Raw genomic sequence first — 23,976 nt, 5'->3', positions numbered from 1 at the left:
AAGAGAAGTCATGATGATGATGATAACGGCTTCAAAAGTAGAGGGGAAACCGATCAAGTTGTGAATTTGTCGATGGACCTAATCCTAAGAGATTGAAAATGTAGGTTGTCAACATCTCTCGCTATCTCGCTATTTTTTAGGATCTCTCCTTGTTGTTCAAGTGGTGTCATCTTCTCTTAATTGGGTCGTTACAGGTTAATCAACTTACATATAGTTCGTCTCCGACATATTGTATGTTAAGAGTCGACTCTAATAATAAAAAAAGTAATAATATGGTCTAATAATATAGTTAATAAACTGTTTTCCATTAAGGAAAATCTGCTTGTGCCTAGAGGCGACCGTCCAAAAAGTCAATGAGCAAACGTTATCAAATAATATATCAATGTCAAAAACCAACATTTTGGATAGCTTTAATCCCACCAAATATTACATAGTCGATTTAAGAGAAAAGTGAAGATTTGTAAAGATAATCTATGTGATTTAAAAATTTACAAACAGGTTGCAAACTTCAAGCAATCATAGAAATCATTTTTAGACCAACCTGACGGCAGCTGCATTTCAGTTTCAAAACTTGGATAATGTAACTGCATCACTTCATATAATTTCCCGATTAGATGCGATACTGAGTCCGCTCATCTGCCGACTTCCCTCTGGATACACACGCATTGTATGGTTATGCATTCCAGTTAACCCAGCCTTAGCCTGTATCCCCCATCCAGAAAGGTCTGCATGTTGATATGCTTTAATCTGAAATTTACAGCGGCATGCTTTAGTTTTACTTTTTCTTATTGCAGGATCTTCATCAATTCTCACAACACCTTTATAGCGTTCACCCCGTGAACATCTCAACAGCCTCTGTTTTCCCCCATGTTTGTGCGAAGATATTACAATCTCAAACTCATTCTGAATAGTTATCTTTTTTGCCCAATCAATAGCATCCTGACACGAAAGGAAAACGGTATCCGTTATGAAACGCGAACTATAATCAATGTCATCGGGTTTCCAATCTTCTAACGGTACCTGAATATACAAAAAATGCATAATAGGTTATCATAATTTACATTAAAAATTAAAAAAAAATAGTTCGGGGCAATTTCTGTCCTTTTTTGCCTGAACGGGTAGCTTGCCCGTTTCACCATTGGTGGGAATGAGCAGAGCGTACTGCCGTTCCGTTGGTGGAACGGGTGGCGCGTACCACCCGTTCCATCGGTGGAACGGGTAGTTCATCCGTTCGGCCTACGGAACGGAGTACGCGCTACCCGTTCAGGCAAAAAAAAAAAACAAAATTTAAAAAATTAAACAGACACGTATTTAAGAATCGTAATATTACCTCGTGTTCGAAATCATTATCTTTGGGAATGCTTGGGTCCATTTTTGTAAAATCCGGGATTTTTGCTCGAGAGAGAAAGGGAGAGAGAGCTTTTAAGGTTTTGGATGAAATAAAATTAGAAGGGCAATATTGGAAAAGAGGGGGCGGTGGACCGGAATTTGAGTGCGGTAAATAGAAATACCCTTAAGTTTATGATATTTCAATTTCACACATGGAGGCATTGCAGATATTGAGCACATGAATATTAAAAGCCCATGACTCATTTAATCTTAGATCTAAAATCATCTTGTTAGAGTTCAAATTATAGTCACATCATACATATAAGTTGCTTTCAAACTCTTAAAAATGTGATCCAAAATGCAAAAATTGAATGAGTTTTTGAGCTTGAGAACGATTTTGAGGCTCAATTCGTAAAAGACCCGAACTCACGAACGACGGAACTTGACTCGAAAGCTCGCGATCAAACTCCGTCATAGGTTCATGACCGAGCTCATGAACAAGCTCGATTAGAGAATGTTCATGAAAATGCTCAATTATAACGCTCATGAACATACTTTGTGCAGTTTTACAAACTACTTGTAAAACAAGGATTTTTTTTTTTTGGTAGGAAAGGAAAAGAAAAAAACAAAAACAAAAAACCGATCAACCCGGGATCAGCCTAGGAAAATTGACCCCCACCACATCCTCCAAGATCAAAGAAGAGATGAAGACCGGCGGGGAAGAGAATGTAGAAAGACCCAACACACTAGAGTGTCCTTCCATCGCAAGACGGTCCGCAACACGGTTCTGCTCCCTATAAATATGAGCAAACCTAATAGACTCAAAGGAGGAGTCAATCCTCTTAATGCTTTTAATAATGTTCAGGTTATTCTGGCAAACAGCGTTGCCCTCAGAAATCATTTTAACCGCTTCTTGGTTATCCGATTCAACAAGAAGCTTCTTCACCCCAAGCTCCTTAGCAAGTTTCAAGCCCGAGAAAATCCCCCAAAGCTCTGCAGAAAAGGAAGATCCAATACCCAAATTCTGAGAGAAGCCAGAAACCCACCTGCCACCATCGTCTCTAAGGACCCCTCCTGCGGCAATTCTCCCGTCTCTTAGACAAGAACCATCAGTGTTGAGTTTAACCACCCCTTCCCTCGGCTTACACCAGCCTAAAAGATTGACCTCCCTCCTCTGAACATCCCTAGGTAAGGGGTCATCAACAAAACTCTCAACCAAGGTACTAATCTTCTTAGAAAAGAACTCAAGGACATTAGGTTGAGACACCACTCCTCCTCCAAAGATCTCCTCGTTCCGCCAATTCCAAATCTGATGGCAGACCACCACAAAAAGAAGGACACCTTGATTTCCAGGCAGAAGAATCTCTTTAATTCCATCAACAAACCAATCATTTTCAGAATGGGCTAAAAAGGAAGGTAGCACATCCCTAGGGAGAATTCTCCTCCAAACCTCCTTACTTCTCTCACAATCCCTGAGAGCATGACACAAAGTTTCCTCAAACCCTCTGCATCCACAGGCTCCAGAATCCACCAGGTGCCTCCTTTTTCTATCTGAATTAGTAAGCAATCTATTCCTAGCCCCCAACCACAGGAAACTCCTAATACGGTACGGCACTTTTAAGGCCCAAATCGTTTTCCACACCCCAGGGGACGGAGAATCCAAATCCTGATAGAACGCCTGAAAAGCAGATTTACACGAATAGGCCCCATTGTTAGTCAGCGCCCAACAGTAACTATCCTTGTCCTCAATTTGATTACTAATGTGAACACCTCTGATAGTAAGGAGCGATTCCAGACTGAGGTAGGACTCAAATTTATCCCAAATCCACTCACCCTCAGAATCCACCACATCAGCAATCCTCCAGTCCTGAATGTCCATCGGAGGCAAGAAAGTACAAATCTCCAATAAAGGCTTCTTACCTACCCAAATATCCTTCCAAAATCTGATGGACCTGCCATTTCCCACATTCCACCCAATCCCAGAACAAAATTCAGCAAAAACTGCACTAATGCCTTTCCATAGAAAGGAACAACTAGACACTCTATCCTTAGACCCCCCAAACACCTTATCCTTTCGGTATTTCCCGCATAAGAGTTGGACCCACAGAGCTGAAGGAGACTTCCACATCCGCCACAAGAGTTTCATTAATAAGACTTTATTATTATCTTTGGCTTTCCTAATGCCCAGACCTCCCAAATCTTTAGGCTGACAAACCTCACTCCAAGGAACAAGATCGAATTCTAGAGGACCTGTCTTGGCAAAAAATTATACAGTCTTTTATGCAAATACAAATCACATAATTCAATATCACGAATTAATTTTGATGTAATCGCATCATTTACCTTCTCTTCCAAGCGTACTACTAGGTTTTCAATAGAAGTGTATTTTGTTAAGAATGTTGCTCCACAGCCACGCACAAACCAGAATTCTAGAGGATTACCAGTAATGTCTTCAAGCCAAAACTGAATGATAACCTTATTGAATTTATCAAAATCATGATTGTTTGCGAGATGCAGACATGGATCGTATCCAAAGAATAAATGTTCACCCCTGACAACTCTTGTATCATACCAGCTTCCAAAGTAGCTATGGTGATCATTGAATTCTCCATTCTCATTTTGAAAACGGAATCTACATTTCACTCTGAAACCAAACCTGCTGCTACTAACACCTTTGAATGCAATAACACCAAAAACAACAAAACCCAGGAAGTCATTTGTAGACCAACCTGAAGGCAGCTGGATTTCAGTTGGAAAGCTTGAACAATTTAACAGCGTCACCGCATATGATTCCCATAATTTCACATTATTCTGAAATCTAGGGAAGCAAAAACTAGATTCTCCTACTAGTATAGAAGGTACCTGCAGCATGATACATATTAAAAAGGGTGATGATAGCTTTACTCAATGAAGCAGAAATAAAAAGAGGAAAAGAAGAATGTTGAGGCCTCTAATCTTTACGGCTTTTGTTGATTTAGTTTATGATATTTGCACATACTGAGCACCTAGTTAACAAGAAAGAACATCAAGCTCGACCAAAAGCAATGGAATGACTCATTTAATCTTACATCTGAAATCATATTGTTAAAGTTCAGATTGAGGTTTTTCAGTTTTTCTATAGCCACACACATCATATATCATGCATCATACATATAAAATGTTGCTTTCAAACTTTTAAAAATGTGATTCCAAAGGCAATGGAATGAGTAATGCACTTTTAACCGAGTTTGATGTGTTAACTTTTAGAAAGCAAAAATAGAAAAATAAAGACTACATTTTCACTCATCTTATAGTGAGTGGTAGAAAAGAGGAGCCATACATTGGGACCTAAAGCAGTGTGGCTCACATCCAATGATAAGATTTTCTGCTAATACAAAATTCTAGCTCAATACAGTATTTCTGCAGCTTTTCTGTTGCAAACGATTCTCTGCAATTCTAGTTTTTAGCAAAGGTATCATTCTTTAATATGATATTCACGATTAACTTTCTTGGTAGCAGGAAATTATAGTGTGTGATTAGAATTGACTCGATATGCCGAATTGAAAGATCAAGAGCTTAATCAACAAAAATTAAAAAAAAAAAACAATACCTGATTGTAAAGCCTTTCTGCATAAAGCTGAAATTTTGCTAGGGCATATGATTGGATTTGATGCTTTTGAACCACATCCAACCAGTAACAACTAGTGAAAATGAACTCAAAAATGTTCCCATTAGCTCCCTTTGGATCCATTGATACTGAGCTCAGATTATGGCAACCGTGTGCGTCTAATTTTGCTAGGTTTGGGGGAAGCTCAGGCAGTGACCTGAGATGAATGCAGTTTCTCACACCAAGATATTGCAACTCAAATAGCCCATTGAGGCTTGAAGTTATTTCTCTAAAAGGATTTCCACTTAGATCCAAAGCTTCTAGTGCCGATAAACAGCCAACGCAATGAGGCACAACATATAAACCGCAATTATCGAGATATAGCTTACCTAGATATTGTAACTGCAATCTTTCTTCAGGAAGATTGTCAAAAAACTTTACATCACAAAGGGAAAGACGGACACAGTTTTTCAACTGCAAACTTGATAGTGCCTTCAACTTTTGAAGTGGTGAAGGTAGTTTCTTTATAGCAGTTCCATCTAGATAAAGATATCTCAAATAATTCATGTCCTCCAAAATTTCTGGGAAATTGTCAAACTTATAGCAGCATGAAAGATTAAGCTTTTGCAGACGTTTCAACTTACAAATAGTGCTTGGAAGAGTATGTAAGCTGGTGCAGTTTTGCAGACTGAGTTCAATAAGTTCAAAGCAATGCTGTATCGATGAGGGAATTTCTTCTATTGCTGTGCCGTCTAAAAACAACTTCTTGATTTGCATTGAAACCTCTGGAAACTTTGTGATGCTAGAGCAGCCAGAGAGCACCAGATGCTCTAGACATGCCAGATTATAAATATCCCTCGGAAGATTCTCGAGTCTTTTGCAGTTCATGAGATCCACATATAACAGCTTGGAGAGAAGACCAATTGAAGAAGGGATCTCTACAATTGCAGTCTCACTCAAGTACAAGTATTTCACTTCCCCACAAATCTTGGGAAATCTGGTAATTTTCGAGCAGCCAGAAAGATCAATGATCACAAGAGATTTTAACAAATGCATCCTTTCCGGAAGACTATGCAGCTGTTTACAATCCTTCAAATTTAATGCAATGAGTCCACTCATCTTCACAATTGATTCAGGAAGTACTTGTATAGCTGTCTCATTTAGATTTAAATAAGTTAAGTTTTCCGTGAACTCAGGAAACCACCTAAGATATGAGCAGCCAGAAAGGTTAAGAGTTTTGAGAGATCTCCATTTAATTCCAGTCGGGAGGCTCATCAGGCTTGTGCAGCATCTCATGTCCAAATCAATAAGTTGATCTAGAAACCGAATTGATGGATGAACTTCTGCCAAGCTAGTACAATATGCAAAATTCAAGCTCTCCAGATTCTTTGCCAGCGAGAGGTCTGGAAATGCGAGTAAGTTCGTACAATTACTGAGATTCATCTGTTTCAAACTCACAAGATGCTGCAAAAACCATAAACTGGCTATGACTTCAATAAATTACCAAAACTAGATGCATAAAGACCGAGCAAATGGGGATAAAGTATTACCTGCACTCCTGACCACAGTTGTTTTATGTTGCTGAATGTCAGGTTAAGTTCAACTAGATTTTCTGCTGTAAAATTTGAAGGCATGGAGCTTAGTGGGTATTCTTCCCAATGAAGATAGCTCAATTTATCTGATAAAAAGTCCAGGCCATCGGGAAGATACAATTTACAGTTGTTTCCAAATCCAGCATTGTAGATTTTGAGCAATCTGAGATTATGCATGTTGCCGAAGGCTCTGGAGCTCAAATTCACTTCAGGAATTTTAGATGTATCCAAAAATATTCCTTCAACCTTTTTAGTTCCCTAAAGATCAAAGTAACAAATGCAATTAAAACTTCCAAAATTTATAAGGTGAAGTGTGTGTGTATATATATATATATATATGCAAGGCTCTCACCAGATTTTTAGTCAAAACTTGGTAGACATCACAATGACTCCACAATCTACTTCTTTTACCGAGCTCTTTAATTGATTCTTGGCGAACAATTCCATGAGCCATTTCTTGCAACAAGTCATGCATCTCTAACTTGTTTTCGACAATAGTAATAAGGCATTTATCGACAAGAACGCTAACTCCAATACTAGATGAGAAACCACAACCATCCATTATTCTCTCTACAAAATCAACTTGTTGCCCCTTAAAAAAACATGCAATATCAAGAAATATACATTTCTCTTCTTCATCCAGTGTGTCAAAACTTATGCGCAACACGCTGAAAATTTCAGGCTGAGGGATTCCCATTCTTGTTTCCCTCTGCCAAATAAAAAAGATCCCAAAACTTTGAGCGCCAAGGGATTTCCTTGAGCATAATTTATTGCCCTTTCAGATAGATCCACATATTCCGCTGCAGGATGGATTTTCCTAAAAGCATTCAAACTGAATAGTTGAAGAGCTTCAGCATTATTTAACTCTTTGACTTCATATAGCTCATGAACTCTATTCTTAAGAACTTGCTTATCTCTAGATGTCACAATAATTCTGGAACCCAAGCCAAAATCCCGTGTTTCAATGAACTCATCTAATTGGTTTACAAAATCCACATAATCCAAAACAAGCAACACCTTTTTGCGTTGGAGAATGTCATCCACATCTTGACAAAGCATTTTTCTTAGACCAAGTAGCCCACTACGCACTGATTCTTCCTTAATGTTTTTGAGAAAGCAACAACCTTCAAATTGACTTGAGAACTCGTTGAAGATAACTTGGGCAATAGTTGTTTTACCAATGCCACCCATACCCCAAATTCCTAGAATACAAACTTCTGGCATCCCAAGATGTAATAACTTTGTAGTTTGTTCAATGTGCGAGTCTATTCCAATCAAGCCCTTCAAAGTTCTAGAGTATGTATGGTTCAATTTCTTCAATATATCTTCCACAATTTGTTTCACAAGTTTAGCCTCAGACCTGTTTTAAAAGGGAAAAAAGGCCAGAGATGGAATGAACTGTAAGAGAAACAAATTAAGATAACAATGGAGTTCCTTTTTCTTTTTTACATTAATATCTTCTTTCAAACATGTAATTTCATGACTAATTTACGTCTATGAATGGAAGGAACGGAGACATACCGGATATCATGAGAGGCGTAACCAGATAAGCTGGCAACAGTCGTCAAGTCAGCTTTCCATCTGGGCAACTTCTTCAATTGGTCCTTAAATTTTGTCTGAAGCTGAAGAAGAGCATCTACAAAACACCCACTTTGTTCTTCCACTTCAGATGGTTTTACATGGTAGAAAACTGGTAAAATAGTGTGACCACGAGTCTCCTTGCATTCAAGAATTTTAACCATTTCATCCAAACACCATGGAGAGGATGCATAGTTCTTGGAGAAAATGATAACAGAAATCAAAGAATCTTCAATAACTCTCAAAAGGGAAGGAGTTATTTCTTCCCCTCTTTCAAGATCATTATCAATGAAGGTCTTTATTTTTTTACAACACAAAGCATCATAGAGATGACTAGTGAAATTATAACGTGTGTCTTCCCCGCTGAAGCTAAGAAACACATCATACTTCTTTTTAAGTGAAGAAGTAGAAGAAGATCCCATTATGGATAGTTATACAATGAAAAGAGCAGTTTACCTTCCAAAGTTACCTAGAAAAAATACAATTAATTTTTTCGTGAAATATACATCAGAAATGAAGATAAGAAATGAGCCGTAAAGGAATGAAATTTTTACTTACAGATGAAGCAAGAGAAACGCCTTAGATCTTTAGCTCTGATGTGATGATCTGATTTCGATGTTAGGGTACTGCAGATCAAATACTGATCAACTACTGCAAAAAGAGAAAGAAGTGGGTAAAGACTTTGATCAGTCTTCTATTAAGTTTTTCTTTTGACATTTTCGAGGTAGAATATCTGTAGAATAAAAGAAATGCTTTCATGTTTTTTTTAATGTTGTCAAATAGCGAAAAATCAAACCACCGCGACAATTTCTCTTACGAAAATAGGATTTAAAGAGGTAATTCTATTAACACGAAAATCATTTTTCTAAGATTTATGTCATATATAACTATATATAAAAAAACACATTTTTGATACAAAACACGAAATTGCAGCATCTAAAAGAACTTTTGATATAGTTTCATTCTCTCTTCTAAAGTTTTCTGTTCTCGTTATGATTTTTAAGATGTGAAATTTGAATTTTGTCATTTCATTTTGGCTGAATACATCAGAGGTCCGTGAACTTCGCCGAAAAAAACCGATTGGACCCTGTACTTTAATAATGTCTCATTAGCTCATAGAATTTAATTATTACGACATGATTAATCGCCCTATTGGTACATAACAGCTAAAGAGAAAATTTAGACAAGTTAAAATATGTATAGCTTTAACTAAATTTAGAGACCCAATATGTAACTTTAAGCAAGTTCATGTAGTAATGAGTCACTTTAACTAAATTTAGAGGATCAATAGGTCAAGTTCAAGTTAGTCAAGTTCAAGGACCTTAATGTATTTATTCTTTTAATTTTCAATGCGCATTAATTATTCTTTAGCATTAACATTTTGACCCACATTTTAAATTCCTTTTGATAATAAAAAAAATCCGTAAAAAAAAATTCCCGTGAAACATGAGCAATCTCAGCTTCTTCATCTTGAAGAAGGCTTTGGCACTCAAGTTTTCATCTTGCTGATCCAATGGCTCATTCAGGATTATGCCTCAAAAAAAATTCCATTCCCTGAAACACCAAATACGAAATTAGAAAATATTAGTAGAATAACCGATTACATAAACTGTAAATTGATATTCCTGACAAACCATTTCTCAATCCATCTCTTGAAGCAACTCATGCATTTTCAAAACTCAAAACTTATAAGAAAATATCCAGTTTTTGGTAAAACTTTGAAAGAAACTTTTCCACATTGCAATTTTATAATAAATTTAGATTCAATTAGCGTCCTTCATGATCAAAATGATTCAGTTTGTTTGTGACCCTAAACATTCAATGCCAGCATGAATATGAAACAAACTGTTAAACGAAGCAAGCTATTGAGGTGATTACATACCTTATTATTTACTGGGAAGTGATAGGCATCCTCAAAATGCAGACACGTGTGATTTCCGGATTTGAAGACGTGTGATTTCCTTTGATGGTTTAAACACAGGAAAATGCAAGAAAAACAGAGTATGAGCGTAATAATACAAACCAAACTTCTCCAAATTTCTGGTAAATACAAGTTGCTCCATTCTTTTACTTGAGTAACTTTAATTTCAGCAAATTACATAACAAATATTAGCAAAATATCATGCTGATGTCACAGCAGATGTGAAAAGTACAGCCTTCATCACCTTCATCTTTCAATTCCCGATAGGATGGAGGCAGGTCTTAAATATCAGAGCAGCCAGCTTCAGGATTTCCTAAAGCTATGCTAAATGGAAACATCTTTTCAAGATCTTGGTCTAGTACTATGCGAATCCCACAATTCTTAAATCCGTTTCCGCAGATAAGAAATATCAGCTGAGTTGGTCTGCTTTCTTTAGATGGATGATCTAGCCTGTGGTTGAAGACGGAGAAGATGCTAAGTTGATCAAAATCAAGTCTGCAACGTTTTATTTTACTACTGACCTTAAGCCACCAAACCAGTTGAGAATCAGGTCACAGCACATACAGGAAAACCTGCAATGTTCCTCAAATTTTCATCTGGAGAGAGCTGTATTCTCAGAAATGGTCCATCCAAATTCTGGTGGTTGAACCAATTTGGAACTGCACTTCCGGGGAAGCAGGTATAAAATTCAGGAAACCTCATCGTTGGATTTATGCATTTCTGTGCCATAAGAAAAGTATTTCAGTTTGTGAAAAGTTAAGGACAAACAAAAGGAAAAATGTGCTTGCAGAATTTTGAAATAGATTTTCATTACTGCTGCCCACAACAGGTAACTTTCAAGCCATGTAGATACCATATCAACTTCGTCCAGATTGTCATTTAGCTTCTTCATCTTTAAGAAGGCTTTGGCACTCAATTTTCATCTTATTGATCCACTAGCTCGTTCAGGACTGCCTTCTATTTGTTCTGTTCCCTGAAATAAATAACAAACACAAAATAATGATTATATATTTGTAGTCTTGCTCTAAAAGTATGAAACCTAAAAGATGATTTTTTTGAAATTTGATGGCTACAAGTTGGCTCTTACAATAATAATAAAAGACCATCTAAATCCAAAAGATAACATTACTTCATACCCAAATACATAAAAGCCCAAAAGTACAAAAAAATAAAGAATAAAATGTCAATTACAAATTAAAGATGATGACACGACAAATAAACAATGAAAAGGATTAAAAGGGGTAAGTGATGTTGGGCACGCAACGGAATGAGATCGGCGACCTAGTATTGGGTTGTCGACCTGGCAAGAAGCGGTGCTGCCAGGCCGACAACCACAAGTCTAGCTCACCGACCTCCAGGCCAATTTTGCTCGTGTCGTGTTTTTTTAGTCACTGTTGAGACTCTATACCCCACGACTACTCCAATGGCTCCTAATTGTGCTCTTAGACACATCGTAGGGGATTAATGTCCTCATCAGATTCCCACCATATTTCCACTGTTGTACATTGTTGTTCCGCATATTCTTCCAGATTAATGTCCTCGTCGGATTCCCACCATATTCTGACTGTTGTCTATTGTTATTCCGCATAGTCTTCCTTATGGAAAAATCATCTTGCACTACATATTCCTGGAATTTCCATCCTTGTTGTCGAGCCTGAAATTATTAATTATCCAAATTTTAATGTCGATCAAAACACCATAACTAACACAACACAAAAGAGGGTTAAAGCATCTTGCAACTGCAGGGTGTGGTCCCTGCTGACACATCACCAAAAATTCAATCTCACTTTTAAATATACATTTAATCCCTGCAATTACTTTACAATTGATGGATAATCGTTTGGTTAAAATTGACAAGACACCGTTTTTTAACAGCGTTACCATTTCTAACAATAATTGCTCACAGAGTAAAGTGTAAGGTACATGTTTACAAGTTTTTAAACCACGAGATTGTGTTTAGCAACGAGCTAAACCATAAAGTAATGAGCTAAACCATGAAGTATTTTTTTTGGGTACTTTACCCCCAAAAAGTTATAAGTCAAATTCACAAATTATCTCATTTTACCTCACAATAGCAAAAACGTCCTAAGACCCCTAATCATTTGTTTTGGTGGATTGAACTCTTAATTTTTTATTTCAACACATTATACCCTAAATCATTTATTTTTTGTCACACTAAGTCATTGATTATCAAACTAGTTAATTTTGAACACCTAATTCAGTTAAAAGAGGCTTATTTATTTCATGTGTCTAAAATTATAAACTTTTTACTATTTAAAATAAAGTTTTTACAGTTTCTCAATAGTCACCTAACAAACTATAATTTCAAATACAAATGAAATGAATATGCGTTAACCGAATTTTATATTCAAAACTAACTTTTCTAGTCATTAGATGCTTAATGTGACCAAAAAAGTATATACATAAAAACAAGGGTTTAATGTATTGAAATGAAATATCAGACTCGATCCACTAAAATCAGAATATGATCAGAGACCTTAGGACGCTTTTTGCCAACAAAAAATGCTTAAAACACTATTTGCCTTTTGACCTATTCAAAATGTTTAGCCAATTAAAAAGGGCGGCCCGGTGCATTACGCGTTAAAGGGCGGTCCGGTCGCACTACGCGTCCCCGCTGAGCGAGTGTCCGGGGAGGGGTCCCACCACGCGTTATTTGGTAAAATTTGCACATGACCTATTATTTGGTAATATTTGCCCTTCCAATCTATCAAAATTGGTGAAATCTCAACCACTATGGGTGGTAAATTATTTAGTGAGATTTCACCAATTTGATAAGTCAATGATTAAATGTTATCAAATAATACATAAGTTTTAAAAACCAACATTTTGGATAGATTACGAGACAAATGAAATTAAATAATAGGTCAATGGGCAAATACCAACAGTTTGGATAGATAAGGCATAAATATTGCTTTAATCCCAACAAATATTACATAGTCGATTTAAGAGAAAAGTACAAAAACAAATTTTGTGGTTTGGACGATTTGCAAAAACAAAATCTGTGTTTTGTGCAGTTTACAAACTCACCCATTCAGTAAAACATTACTTTAGTGACTATTTACCCAAAAGGGAGCGAGTTATAGCAGTTAAAAAGAATGACTTGACAAATTACCGAGAATACAAGTTCTGACTTTGCAAATTAACTAAACCACAAGTATCGTTTGACAGAAAAATTGACTCACATATCCTTTAACTGCAAATTTCATAATGTCAGCTATTAATATGAAGTGGATCTTTAACTATCAGCTCGAGCTTTTGGTTCAAACGGTTCCGTGACACATAAAATACAGACTTCTTTTTGCAAATTTTTAAACCACATCTCTTTGCAAATCGGTCAAACCACAAAATTTATAAAAAATACTTTTCTCTTGATTTAATCGCAAGTTAAATTACAGCCATGACCACTGAACTTTACTCATTTTCACACTATGACCACTAAACTATATTCCGATTTGAAGTTTACTGGTCATACCATGAAAATGAGGAAAGTTCACTATCCATGGATGTAATTTACCCTTTATTCACATCGTTTACCTTCTCTTCCAAGCGTGCTAGGTCTCCAATAGAAGTGTATTTCGTCAAGAATGATGCTCCACAACCAACCACAAAGCAGCATTGTAGACGATGACCAGTAATGTCTTCAGGCCAAAATTGAATGATGACCTTATTGTATTTATCAAAATCATGATCGTTTGTGACATGCAGACATGGATCGTATCCAAAGAATAAATGCTCATGCTTGACAATTCTTGTATCATACCAGCTTCCAAAGTAGCTATAGTGATCATTGAATTCTCCATTCTCATTTAAAAAATGGAATCTACATTTCACTCTGAAACCAGAGCTGCTGCTACTAACACCTTTGAATAAAATAACACCACAAACAACAAAACCCAGGAAGTCATTTTTAGACCAACCTAAAGGCAGCTGGATTTCAGTTCTAAAGCTTGGATAATGTAACCGCATCACTTCATATATATCCAGATTGTTGCGAGATCTAGGGAAGCAAAAACTAGATTCTCCTACTAGTATAGAAGGTACCTGCAGCATGAGACATATTAAAAAGGGTGACGATAGCTTTACTCAATGAAGCAGAAATAAAAAGAGGAAAAGAAGAATGTTGAGGCCTCTAATCTTTACGACTTTTGTTGATTAAGTTTATGATATTTGCACATACTGAGCACCTAGTTAACAAGAAAGAATATCAAGCTCGACTAAAAGTAATGGAATGACTCATTTAATCTTACATCTGAAATCATATTGTTGAAGTTCAAATTGAGGTTTTTCAGTTTTTCTATAGCCACGTCATATATCATACATCATACATATAAAAAGTTGCTTTCAAACTCTTAAAAATGCGATTCCAAAGGCAATGGAATGAGTAATGCACTTTTAACCGAGTTTGATGTGTTAACTTTTAGAAAGCAAAAATAGAAAAATAAAGACTGCATTTTCACTCATCTTAATGACTCTCTTATAGAGGAGCCATACATTGCCACCTAAAGCAGTGTGGCTCTCATCCAATGATAAGATTTTCTACTAGTACAAAATTCTAGCTTAACAGTATTTCTGCAGCTTTTCTGTTGCAAATGATTCTCTGCAATTCTAGTTTTTAGCAAAGGTATCATTCTTTAATATGATATTCAAGATTAACTTTCTTGGTAGCAGGAAATTATAGTGTGTGATTAGAATTGACTCGATGTACCGAATGGAAAGGTCAAGAGCTTAATCGCCAAAAATTTAAAAAAAAGACCAATACCTGACTGTAAAGCTTATATGCATAAAGCTGAAATTTTGCTATGGCATATGATAGGATTTGACGCTTTTGAACCGCATCCAACTTGTTACAATTAGTGAAAATGAACTCAAAAATGTTCCCATTAGCTCCCTTTGGATCCATTGATACTGACCTCAGATTAAGGCAACCGTGTGCGTCTAATTTTGCTAGGTTTGGGGGAAGCTCAGGCAATGACTCAAGATGAATGCAGTTTCTCACACCAAGATATTGCAACTCAAATAGCCCATTGAGGCTTGAAGTTATTTCTCTAAAAGGATTTCCACTTAGATCCAAAGCTTCGAGTGCCGATAAAGAGCCAATGCAACGAGGCACAACAAATAAACCGCAATTATTGAGATATAGCTTATGTAGATATTGTATCTGCAATCCTTCTTTAGGCAGATTATCAAAAAACTTTACACCATAAAGGCAAAGATATCTACAGTTTTTCAACTGCAAACTTGATAGTACCTTCAACTTTTGAAGTGGTGAAGGCAGTTTCTTTATAGCAGTTCCATCTAGATAAAGATATCTCAAAGAATTCATGTCCTCCAAAATTTCTGGGAAATTGTCAAACATACCGCAGCCTGAGAGATTAAGCTTTTGCAGATGTTTCAACTTACAAATAGTGCTTGGAAGAGTATGTAAGCTGGTGCAGTTTTGCAGATTGAGTTCAATAAGTTCAAAGCAATGTTGTATCGACGAGGGAATTTCTTCTATTGCTGTGCCGTCTAAAAACAACTTCTTGATTTGCATTGAAACCTCTGGAAACTTTGTGATGCTAGAGCAGCCAGAGAGAACCAGATGCTCTAGACATGCCAGATTATAAATATCACTCGGAAGATTCTCGAGTCTTTTGCAGTTCATGAGATCCAAATGTAACAGCTTAGAGAGAAGACCAATTGAAGAAGGGATCTCTACAATTGCAGTCTCACTCAAGTACAAGTATTTCACTTCCCCGCAAATCTTTGGAAATCTGGTAATATTCGAGCAGCCAGAAAGATCAATGATCACAAGAGATTTTAACAAATGCATATTTTCCGGAAGATTATGCAGCTGTTTGCAATCCTTCAAATTTAATGCAATGAGTCCACTCATCTTCCTAATTGATTCAGGAAGTACATGTATAGCTGTCTCATTTAGATTTAAATAAGTTAAGCTTTCCGTGAACTCAGGAAACCACCTAAGATATGAGCAGCCAGAAAGATTAAGAGTTTTGAGAGATTTCCATTTAATGCCAGTCGGGAGGCTCAGCAGGCTTGTGCAGCATCTCATGTCTAAATCAATAAGTTGATCTAGAAACCGAATTGATGGATGAACTTCTGCCAAGCTAGTACAATATGCAACATTCAAGCTCTCGAGATTCTTTGCCCGGGAGAGGTCTGGAAATGCGAGTAAGTTCGTACAATTACTGAGATTCATCTCTTTCAAACTCACAAGATGCTGCAAAAACAATAAACTGGCAATGACTTCAATGAATTACCAAAACCAGATGCATAAAGGCCGAGCAAATGGGGATAAAATAATACCTGTACTCCTGACCACAGTTGTTTTATATTGCTGTATGTCAGGTTAAGTTCAACTAGATTTTCTGCTGTAAAATTTGAAGGCATGGAGCTTAGTGGGTATTGTTCCCAATGGAGATAGCTCAATTTATCTGATAGAAATTCCAGGCCATCAGGAAAATACAATTTACAGTTGTTTTCAGATCCAGAATTGTAAATTTTCAGCAATCTGAGATTATGCATGTTAGCAAAGGCTCTGTAGCTCAAATTCACTTCAGGAATTTTAGACGTATCCAAAAATATTCCTTCAACCTTTTCAGTTCCCTAAAGATCAAAGTAACAAATAAATAAAGCATAAGTTCCAAATGCAATTAAAACTTCCAAAATTTATTAGGTGAAGTGTGTGTATATATATATATATATGCAAGGCTCTCACCAGATTTTTAGTCAATACTTGGTAGACATCACCATGACTCCACAATCTACTGCGTTTACCGAGCTCTTTAATTGATTCTTGGCGAACAATTCCATGAGCCATTTCTCGCAACAAGTCATGCATCTCTAACTTGTTTTCGACAATAGTAATAAGGCATTTATCAACAAGAACACTAACTCCAATACTAGATGAGAAACCACAACCATCCATTATTCTCTCTACAAAATCAACTTGTTGCCCCTTAAAGAAACATGCAATATCAAGAAATATGCATTTCTCCTCTTCATCCAGTGTGTCAAAACTTGCCCGCAACACGCTGAAAATTTCAGGCGGAGGGATTCTACCAAGTTTATGCAGTGCACTTTCCCATTCTTGTTTCCCTCTGCTAAATAAAAAAGATCCCAAAACTTTGAGCGCCAAGGGATTTCCCTGAGCATAATTTATTGCCCTTTCGGATAGATCCACATATTCCGCTGCAGGATTGATTTTCCTAAAAGCATTCAAACTGAATAGTTGAAGAGCTTCAGCATTATTTAACCCTTTGACTTCATATAGCTCATGAACTCTATTCTTCAGAACTTGCTTATCTCTAGATGTCACAATAATTCTGGTACCCAAGCCAAAATCACGTGTTTCAATGAACCCGTCTATTTGGTTTACACAATCCACATCATCCAAAACAAGCAACACCTTTTTGCGTTGGAGCATGTCGTCCACATCTTGACAAAGCATTTTTCTTAGACCAAGTAGCCCACTACGTACTGATTCTTCCTTAATATTTTTGAGAAAGCAACAACCTTCAAATTGACTTGATAACTCGTTGAAGATAACTTGGGCAATAGTTGTTTTGCCAATGCCACCCATACCCCAAATTCCTAGAATACAAACTTCTGGCATCCCAAGATGTAATAACTTGGTAGTTTGTTCAATGTGCGATTCTATTCCAATCAAACCCTTCAAAGTTCTAGAGTATGCATGGTTCAACTTCTTCAATATATCTTCCACGATGTCTTTCACAAGTTTAGCCTCAGACCTATTTTAAAAGGGAAAAAAAGGGCAGAGATGGAATGAACTGTAAGAAAAACAGAATAAGAAAATAATGTTCTTTCTTTTTTTCTTTTTTCTTTTTTTTCTTTTTTTACAGTAATATCTTGTTTCAAACATGTCATTTCATGACTAGAAGGCATGAATTACCCCATAACTTCAAAAAAGAATACTCTGCACCATTTTTTTAGTTCACTCCAGATACTTCACAAAACTTCAGCGTTTAATTTAAAAAGGTGAAGTGATTGAAACTAATTATTCACTATATAATGTCGTGTTGATACCAAATGACAGTCATTGCAAATTTACGTCTATGCATCAAATATTCAAATATAAAGCATCCCAATCGAAGGGGGAAGAATCAAAGGAATTCAGACATACAGGATATCCTGAGAGGCAAATCCAGATAAGCTGGCAACAGTCGTCAAGTCAGCTTTCCATCTGGGCAACTTTTTCAATTGGTCTTTAAATTTTGTCTGAAGCTGAAGAAGAGCATCTGCAAAACACCCACTTTGTTTTTCCACTTCAGATGGATTTACATGGTAGAAAACTGGTAAAATTGTGTGTCCAGGAGTCTCCTTGCATTCAAGAATTTTAACCATTTCATCCAAACACCATGGTGAAGATGCATAGTTCTTGGAGAAAATGATAACAGAAATCAAAGAATCTTCAATAACTCTCAAAAGGGAAGGAGTTATTTCTTCCCCTCTTTCAAGATCATTATCAATGAAGGTCTTTATTTTGTTACAACACAAAGCATCATAGAGATGACTAGTAAAATTATAACGTGTGTCTTCCCCGCTAAAGCTGAGAAACACATCATACTTCCTTCTAAGTGAAGAAGCAGAAGAAGATACCATTATGAAAAGAGCAGTTTCCCTTCCAAAGATACCTAAAAAAACACAATTAAACTTTTCGTGAAATATACATCAGAAATGAAGGTACGAAATGAGCCGTGAAGGAATGGAATTTTTACTTACAGATGAAGGAAGAGAAAAGCCTTAGATCTTTAGTTCTGATGTGATGATCTGATTTCGATGTTAGGCTACTGCAGAAAGAGGAAGAAGTGGATAAAGACTAAAGTCTAAGGATTTTGATCAGTCAATGCTTAGCTTATCTTCTATTAAGTTTTTCTTTGACATTTTCAAGGTAGAATATCTGTAGAATAAAAAAGTGCCAACATGTTTCACATTTCATGTTTTTTTAATGTTGTCATTTTGTTCTGGCTGAATACATCAGAGGTCCATGAACTTCGCCCAAAAAACCGGTTGGACCCTGAACATTAATAATGTCTCATTAGCTCACTAAATTTAACTTACTTATTGTGGCATGATTAGTCGCCCTATTGCTACATGACAGCGAAAGAGAAGATTTACTAATAGGTCACTTTAAATAAGTGTAGAGGGTCAATAGATCACTTTAAGTAAATTCACAGGGCTACTGAGACATCCCAAAGTTCAGGGGCCAATCGATTTTTTGAGTCAAGTTCAGGGATCCTAACGTATTCAGCCTTTTAATTTTCAATATGTATTAACTATTCTTTAGCATTAACATTTTGACCCACATTTTAAATTCCTTTTGATAATTAAAAAAAAATCCCTAAATTACTATAGTGAAACACGAGCAATCTTAGCGTCTTCATCTGAAGAGGCTTTGGCACTCAAGTTGTCATCTTGCTGATCCAATGGCTCATTCAGGATTATGCCTCAAAAACACTTCCGTCCCTGAAACACCAAATACAAAATTAGAAAATATTAGTAGAATAACCGATTACATAAATTGTAAATTGTCCAGGCTCTTCATGATATTCCTGATGAACCATTTCTCAATCCATTTCTTGGAGCAAATCATGCATTTTCAAAACTCAGAAGTTACAAGAAAATATCCTTGAGTTTTCTCAATCCAGTTTCTGGGTACATTCTGCAACTTGTAATTATATTCATTAAATAATCATCCTTCTCAATAATATCTAAGAAAATTTTCTTGTGTATCTGCTCCAATCCGTCAACATGGATCCATGGCCTTTATCAATGACGTAACAAGTGACGTGTCTCCAATTTTCCGCATCTAACAAATTCTATTAAGAAATGGGAAGTTGTTAAATGCAATTGGACAAAAATAGAGGGTCATTTGGAAATTTTGAAAGTTAAGGATCAGTTGAAGTTTTGTGTCAATAGATGTATTAGGCCAATAATATTACTAAGGTGATTCAAAATTAAGAAGTACCGCAACAAAGGTGTAGGAAGTGGCATCCTTGCACCATTGACTTCAATTTTCCATTGTATTTTAAGAAATTCATCAACTCCTCTCCCATAAAGATGACACTAAGTGAACCCTCTGGTGGAAGTATTTGACGCATTCATTCTAGTATTATTAAATGGGATAAATGTACTATTGGTCACTGAACTTTTATAGTTGTCTCAAAATGGTCACTCAACTTTAATTTGTCTCGATAAAATCATTAACTTTGAATTTTGTCCAAATAAAGTTACTTTGGCAACTTCAAGAGAAAAAAGACACCAAAAATATGCTGTGACTTTCGCGTCAGCACTAGTCAACTCTCACCGTTACCAAAACAACACGTGGCTGCCACCTAGCTGACCGAAACGATACGTGGCTACCACCTAGTTGACACGTGTTGTTTCTGTTAGCTAGGTGTAAGTCAGTGTCATATGTGGCAGCCACTTCACTTCTCCAGTGTCTTTTTGCTCTTGAAGTCGCCAAAGTGACTTAATTGAAGTCAACACTAGTCAAATCGTTGACCGAAACGACACACGGTTGTCACCTAGTTGACACGTGTTGTTTCCATCAGCTAGGTGAAAGCCACGTGTTATCTATGTTGCGGCAGCCACATGCAGTTTCAGTCAACGAAGAAAGTTGACTACTGCTGATGTGGAAGCCACATCACTTTTCCGGTGTCTTTTTGCTTTTGAAGTCGCTGGAGTGACTTTATTGAGTGAAAATTCAAAGTAGAATGATTTTATTGAGACAAATTGAAGTTGAGTGACCATTTTGAGACAACAATGATAATTTAGTGACCAAAGGTACATTTAACCCATTATTAAATATAACATGGAATGTTGGAGCAGGGAAAAAAAAAACAAAGTTTCCATGTAGAGACAAACCTCTTCAAGCGGTGACCAGGAGGGAAGCTTTTTCAACTTTTGGACTGATTCAGAGCAATTACTAAAATTTGAAAGAAAATTTTCCACATTCCAATTTTATAATAAATTTGGATTCAATTGGTGTCCTTCATGATCGAAATGATCCAGGACTAGGCCTTCAGTTTGTTTGTGACCCTAAACATTCAATGCCACTATTAATATGAAACAAACTGTCAAATGAAAGGAAATCCATAGCTATTGAGGTGATTGCATACCTTATCATTTACTGGGAAGTGATAGGCATCCTCAAAATGCAGACGTGATACTTAGATCAATCTCCCCGAAGAATTCCAGATTTGAAGACGTGTGGTTCCCATTGATGGTTTAAACACACAAAAAAAATGCAAGAAAAACATAGCATACGAGTCCTGCTTGCAGAATTTTGCACATTGGTGCGTTTGGTTCGTGGATTATATGCTGGTGTTAAAAGAGACCTGCTTTTATAATAAATCACAAAAATAAAAATATTTGTTCTATTTGTTCTGTTCCCTGAAATAACAAACACAAAATTTGAAAGAAACTTTTCCACATTCCAATTTTATAATAAATTTGGATTCAATTGGTGTCCTTCATGATCGAAATGATCCAGGACTAGGCCTTCAGTTTGTTTGTGACCCTAAACATTCAATGCCACTATTAATATGAAACAAACTGCCAAATGAAAGAAAATCCATAGCTATTGAGGTGATTGCATACCTTATCATTTACTGGGAAGTGATAGGCATCCTCAAAATGCAGACGTGATACTTAGATCAATCTCCCCGAAGAATTCCAGATTTGAAGACGTGTGGTTCCCATTGATGGTTTAAACACAAAAAAAAAATGCAAGAAAAACATAGCATACGAGTCCTGCTTGCAGAATTTTGCACATTGGTGCGTTTGGTTCGTGGATTATGTGCTGGTGTTAAAAGAGACCTGCTTGCAGAATTTTGCACATTGGTTCCAAAACTGGCAGTTATTATAGATTTTCATTAGTGCTGCCCACAACAGGTAACTTTCAAGCCATGTAGATACCATACCAACTTCTTCATCTTTAAGAAGGCTTTGGCACTCAATTTTCATCTTGTTGATCCACTAGCTCGTTCAGGACTGCCTTCTATTTGTTCTGTTCCCTGAAATAACAAACACAAAATTAGTGGACAATAATCACAAAAATAAAATATTTAGAATAACTAGTTACATGAAGAAAATCATCATAGAGCCATATCCTGCTAAGTTTTCCTGGCTCATTACGTGATGCCTCACGAACAATTTCGCGACCCATTTCTTGAAGCAAATCATGCATTTTCAGAACTCCACCTGAAACAGTTAAGAGAGATTTTTCCTTGAGTTCTGTCATTATAATGTCTTGGGATATTCCATAATCCTCCTCATGTCCATTGAAGAAACATGCAATATCTAGGAACATTTCCTTTTGTATCTCCTTCAACCCATCAAAACTTATTTGAACCTCCTCAAGGGGTGGCCCCAAGACGAGCAGCCCTAACGGATGACGATGGAGCAGTAATAAACTGAATCTCACATTGGAATGGAGAGGAAGTAACTGGACTATATTAGTAAGGTATATTTCCAATTCTAATACATATAGACGCGCTGTAAAGCCATGATACCTAAGGAATGAGACTTGGATCAAAGCGGACATCTATTACAATTGGTATCACAGTTGTCTCCCCACCACATATGATGATGTGTTGGTTCCAAAACAAACCAAGCGGAAGCAAATGGACTTGCTGTCCGGATGGAAGCTTTGAGCAAGGAACAATCCTAGAAAATGGCGATTGTGCAGGAATCAACAATCCTATAGGAAATAGGGAGGTAGTGTATGAGCTATATTAGGAATCAACAATTCTAAAACCGTGAGGCCAACGAATGAAAGCTTCACATAAAAAATGGAGATAAAAATGGAGAAAGTGATTGTACTATATTTAAAACTACGCGTTCTACAGAATACGACTTAGTTCAAAGTAGATAACATCTATATATTGTACCAAAGCAATCAATCAAAAAAGGACAATATCTACATATTCAATCAGGCACATAAACAATGAATTTCAACAGCAGTTGTGTTAAAATACTGGAATTGCAGCAAAAAATCAAGTTCAAGAAAAAGAATGGAGGTAAGTAAATGAAGAAAGGAGAAATTCTCGACCTACTTGTCTTTCAACACGCATCCAGAGAGATCAGCAACTTGTGTAGCTGCTGCAGTTCTCCATTGTTGAGCCTTATCGATGTTATTGGCGAAGGCATCTGCAAAATTTCCACTCTGTTCTCTCACCTGCGATGGAGCAACATCGTGAAAAATTGGCATTCTGCCTTCCAGCTTCCTTGCATTTAGAAACTGAAAAACACGTCATATTTCAACTCTTCTCTATCATCAGAAGAAGAAGACGAAGCCATGGAAGTTCTCATTTGATGCGTAAAGCTTAGAACTGTACATGTCCGGGGCTAGGCCGGATTCGGGCCGGGCCGACTTAAAACACAAATCCAAACCCAACCTATATAAGCCTAAAAAAAATATATATATAATTGGGGAATTTACATAGGAATTCAAAATTTAAAAATTATTTATAAGTTCATCAGAAATAATTATTAATTATGTCAAGCTCAATGTTACTTGGCAGTTAACGATTTTCACTACCATTTCACCCACTAAATCAGTTAAAGAATTTGACATTTCTAAGATAAATATTCATATTTTTGATATATTACTAATTAAATTATGAATATTGGTTAAACAATGAATATTATTATATTTGTGAATTTCATGTAAAGAATCCTATATAATTTTTAGGGAAATTACATAGAAAAGTAATGAGATGGACTGGACTGGTCGATATGTGTTATTCTTATCAATTTTAAGGTCGTCCAAAATATAGATGGACTTTAATGGCTTGACGGTCTAACATCAATTTTCATTGTTCAGGTCCGATCTAAAGGACTCGGGTACCCATGGACATGTCTAGTAAAACTTGAGAGCAGGGCCGACCCTGGACTGTGAAATGAGGGGCACCTGTCCAGAGCCC

At 36.5% G+C, this 23,976-nt stretch overlaps 1 protein-coding gene and 1 pseudogene across 16 annotated transcripts; both read right to left on the bottom strand.

Moving 5' to 3' along the window:
• Positions 1–354: 354 nt before the first annotated feature.
• On the bottom strand, positions 355–9,518 carry LOC136230570 (disease resistance protein RPV1-like; annotated as a pseudogene).
• A 571-nt stretch (positions 9,519–10,089) lies between these two features.
• LOC136230572 (disease resistance protein RPV1-like) lies at positions 10,090–23,343 on the bottom strand. Of its 16 annotated transcripts, XM_066019685.1 has the most exons (13): positions 23,107–23,343; positions 22,134–22,252; positions 21,973–22,065; positions 21,169–21,901; positions 18,770–18,837; positions 18,171–18,681; positions 16,746–17,778; positions 16,334–16,633; positions 14,787–16,247; positions 13,562–14,068; positions 11,415–11,660; positions 10,860–10,979; positions 10,090–10,726 (listed from the first exon to the last, which is right to left on the bottom strand). In XM_066019685.1, exons 4-12 carry the CDS (start codon positions 21,174–21,176, stop codon positions 10,926–10,928), a joined length of 4,188 nt encoding a protein of 1,395 aa, XP_065875757.1. In that variant the 5' UTR covers positions 21,177–21,901; positions 21,973–22,065; positions 22,134–22,252; positions 23,107–23,343; the 3' UTR covers positions 10,090–10,726; positions 10,860–10,925. The 16 variants fall into 16 exon arrangements, with proteins under 16 accessions (XP_065875757.1, XP_065875755.1, XP_065875758.1 ...); XM_066019683.1 differs by lacking the exon at positions 22,134–22,252 and having other exon boundaries at positions 23,103–23,343; XM_066019686.1 differs by lacking the exon at positions 22,134–22,252 and having other exon boundaries at positions 21,169–21,868; positions 23,103–23,343.
• Between the last annotated feature and the right edge of the window lie 633 nt (positions 23,344–23,976).

The sequence above is a fragment of the Euphorbia lathyris genome, chromosome 5, assembly GCF_963576675.1.
Source record: "Euphorbia lathyris chromosome 5, ddEupLath1.1, whole genome shotgun sequence".
Taxonomy (NCBI): Eukaryota; Viridiplantae; Streptophyta; class Magnoliopsida; order Malpighiales; family Euphorbiaceae; genus Euphorbia; species Euphorbia lathyris.
The sequence above is the reverse complement of the archived record's forward strand: the minus strand, read 5'-3'. Positions and strand labels throughout refer to the sequence as shown.

Bases quoted from the DNA above. Each gene is read 5' to 3' on its own strand.
- LOC136230572 (XM_066019677.1), bottom strand. The intron at 18,682-18,769 runs GTAAGTAAAAAT...GTGTTTTTTTAG, and splicing joins GCTTTTCTCTTCCTTCATCT to GTATCTTTGGAAGGGAAACT. The intron at 11,661-13,561 runs GTAAACGATGTG...TAATAATTTCAG, and splicing joins TAGCACGCTTGGAAGAGAAG to GCTCGACAACAAGGATGGAA.